This window comes from Vombatus ursinus, unplaced genomic scaffold, assembly GCF_900497805.2.
Source record: "Vombatus ursinus unplaced genomic scaffold, bare-nosed wombat genome assembly UNPS02014821.1, whole genome shotgun sequence".
Lineage (NCBI taxonomy): Eukaryota > Metazoa > Chordata > Mammalia > Diprotodontia > Vombatidae > Vombatus > Vombatus ursinus.
This window is the reverse complement of record NW_020954599.1, coordinates 49,530,309-49,533,087: the sequence shown is the minus strand read 5'-3', so window position 1 is coordinate 49,533,087 and position 2,779 is coordinate 49,530,309. Positions and strand designations below refer to the sequence as shown.

The window sequence follows — 2,779 nt, the reverse complement described above, 5'->3', positions numbered from 1 at the left end:
ACACACACACACACACACACACACACACACACACACACACACACACAAATACTGAAGAAAATAATACCTTAAAAAATAGACCAGGCTTTCTCCTGGGGCTGGGCTTCCCGGCCTGGTGCCGGCGCCTGGGAAGATGCAGTGAAGCCCCTCCCGCCGGCCCCGCCCCGGCCCCCCTCCCCATCCCTGCCGCCTGTGGGACCAGGCTCTGGCACAGCGGGGCCTGGCGGCGGCTCTGGAGGCAGCGGCTCGGGAAGCGGCCGCATCCACCGAGGTGGTGGCCGAGCACGCGCCCTGACCTCCGCCTTCCCGGGGTCCCTGGAGCCCTAGAGAAGCAGCAGGAAATGCCAGACGAGGCGCTCTTCTTGAGTCTCCAACCAGATGGTGACCACCGGCGTCTACAAGTCCGCGGATCAGGGGGAAGCTGGAGAACATAGGTTTAGAGTAGGACAAGGGTTGCTAGAAAGGTTTACAAAGGACTCCTCAAGGTTCAAGGATGAATTAAATATCATGAAGTTCATTTGCAAAGATTTTTGGACCACTGTTTTCAAGAAACAAATTGATAATCTAAGGACAAATCATCAGGGCATCGGTATGCTTCAGGACAACAAATTTCTACCCTTGACTCAGATGTAGGCAGGAAAACAGTATTTAGGTCATGCTCCTAAGTATTTAGCATTTACATGTGGCTTAATCAGAGGTGGCTTATCAAATTTGAGGATAAAAAGTATTGTGACAGCTGAAGAGTCAGCAATGCCAGCGTGTGAATTCCAAGTGATGATATAGAAGATGTAGCATGTACTCAAATGCTTCTACAATGTAAAGAGATTAAATTATTCGTGTATAAAGATTTTGTAATTTTTGACTTACTGGCATTGTCATAAGTTTCTATAGTACACTGATTCATATAAGCTATATGTTAATTTATTAGATGATGTAATATGCACTCTCAAATAAGATTACCATAGTATATATATACATATATATGTATATGTGTATATATATATACATATATATACATATATATATACACACACACACACATATATATATCTCATCTGATGGAACAGATGAGTATCAAAGAAAATTTTGCTGAGACACTACACTGTAGCTATTTATCACAGTATACCAAATTCAACTTTATTTCATTAAAAAATTTATTAAGTAAGCACAGCAACCAAGTAACAACATTTCTTTGTGCTTCTGCTTTACTGGTTCATGATAATATTTATTTGGCATTGAAAAGGAGGACAAACTTAAAGTCTTACTAAATTAGTAGAGAGAAAAAATTATCATTTGTATCCATTTTTTTTCAGGTCCAGAAAAAAAAAAAGACTAAATTGGATTTTAAAAAAAGTTGGAGGTATATGTTAAAATGAGTAATTTTCATATTTGTATGAAGAGGCTTTGTAGTTTAAGTCTGCTCATGGCACTACAAAAAGTGAGACTGGAAGAAGATTTCTGGGTTCAGCAAGGGTGGAAAGAAAGGAGGTAAATCTTTGAAAGAAATCAGATGAAGGAAATTAAATTGTGAGTTGGATACTAGATTAGATAAATGGTTAAAGGACTATCTCTAAAAATACATGAGACCAATCAGGATGACTCTTCACATGCAAAGGTTACTTGTCCAAGTCAATTTCACTACATTCAAGTAATAAATAATTAAGAATGTCTATTCTTCATACTAGGTAATAGGAATATTCAGTTCCAGCAACTTTAAACATGTTGCACATGTTTAAAATCTCTTTTATATTAAGTACCCCCTATGGGTTTACCAGGGCTATGTAATAAATATTGTTTGATTTCTTTAAAAAAAAAAAATAGACTAACCTAAATGGCAAAAGAGGTCCAGAAAGTCAATGAGAAGTAGAATGTCTTAAAAAACAGAACTGGCCAAATAGAAAAGGAGGTACAGAAGCTCACTGAAGAAAGTAATTCCTTAAAAATTAGAATGGAGCAAATAGAAGCTAATGACTTTATGAGAAATCAAGAAATGATTCAACAAAAACAAAAGAATGAAAAAATAGAAGACTGTGAAATATCTCATTGGAAAAACAAGTGATGTGGAAAATAGATCTGGGAGAGATAATTTTAAAATTATTGGACTACCTGAAAGCCATGATCGAAAAAAGAGCCTAGATATCATCTTTCAAGAAATAATCAAGGAAAACTGCCTTGGTATTCTCAAATCAGAGGGCAAAATGAAAACTGGAATCTGAAACAGTCAATCCCCATGTCATTTATCACTCTTCAAATCATCAGAAAAAAATGACATGGGGATTGACGCTGGAGGTTAATATCAAAGAGAAATGGGAGAACTTCACACCATGGGACACCAGACTCCAAATTGGGATTATATCATAACTCTCTAAGGGATTATCTTGCCTGCGAAATTTACTTGAATAAATGGCCTACTTTTCCTTTGGAACAGTTTCCTTATAGGTTAAATGAGGAAGGTGGTGTTGGCTGATGTAATCTCTGAGGTGTCTTTCAATTTGTGATATATGATTCCTATGTTTTAAGGCATTCCCTCTGAACTCTGCATTCACTCATTCTTACATTGAATGATTAACAGGCATTGTTTAGAGGCCTCCTATGGACAAGCAGAATGCTTGACCAACGTCTAGACAGATACAGAGAAAGTTTTATATATGTAGTCTATACACGAGGTGCTAATATTGGAATAATACCTTTTCACTATATACTGACATAGGTAAAGTTGCAAAAATTTTCAGTTTTTTGTCTAACCAGTTTGGGCTGTTTATTTTTTTTTCTTTTGGGT

The 2,779-nt window shown here is 37.4% G+C and overlaps 1 protein-coding gene and 1 pseudogene across 1 annotated transcript; both read left to right on the top strand.

The window, feature by feature from the left end:
* The window catches only part of LOC114024468, a 13,439-nt pseudogene extending 13,112 nt beyond the window's left edge, over nt 1-327 (top strand).
* A 51-nt stretch (nt 328-378) lies between these two features.
* Nucleotides 379-783, top strand: LOC114024349 (trafficking protein particle complex subunit 6B-like). The gene is made up of 2 exons (XM_027837361.1): nt 379-589; nt 674-783. The coding sequence occupies exons 1-2, from the start codon at nt 379-381 to the stop codon at nt 781-783; spliced, it is 321 nt and encodes a 106-aa protein (XP_027693162.1).
* The last annotated feature ends 1,996 nt before the right edge of the window (nt 784-2,779 follow it).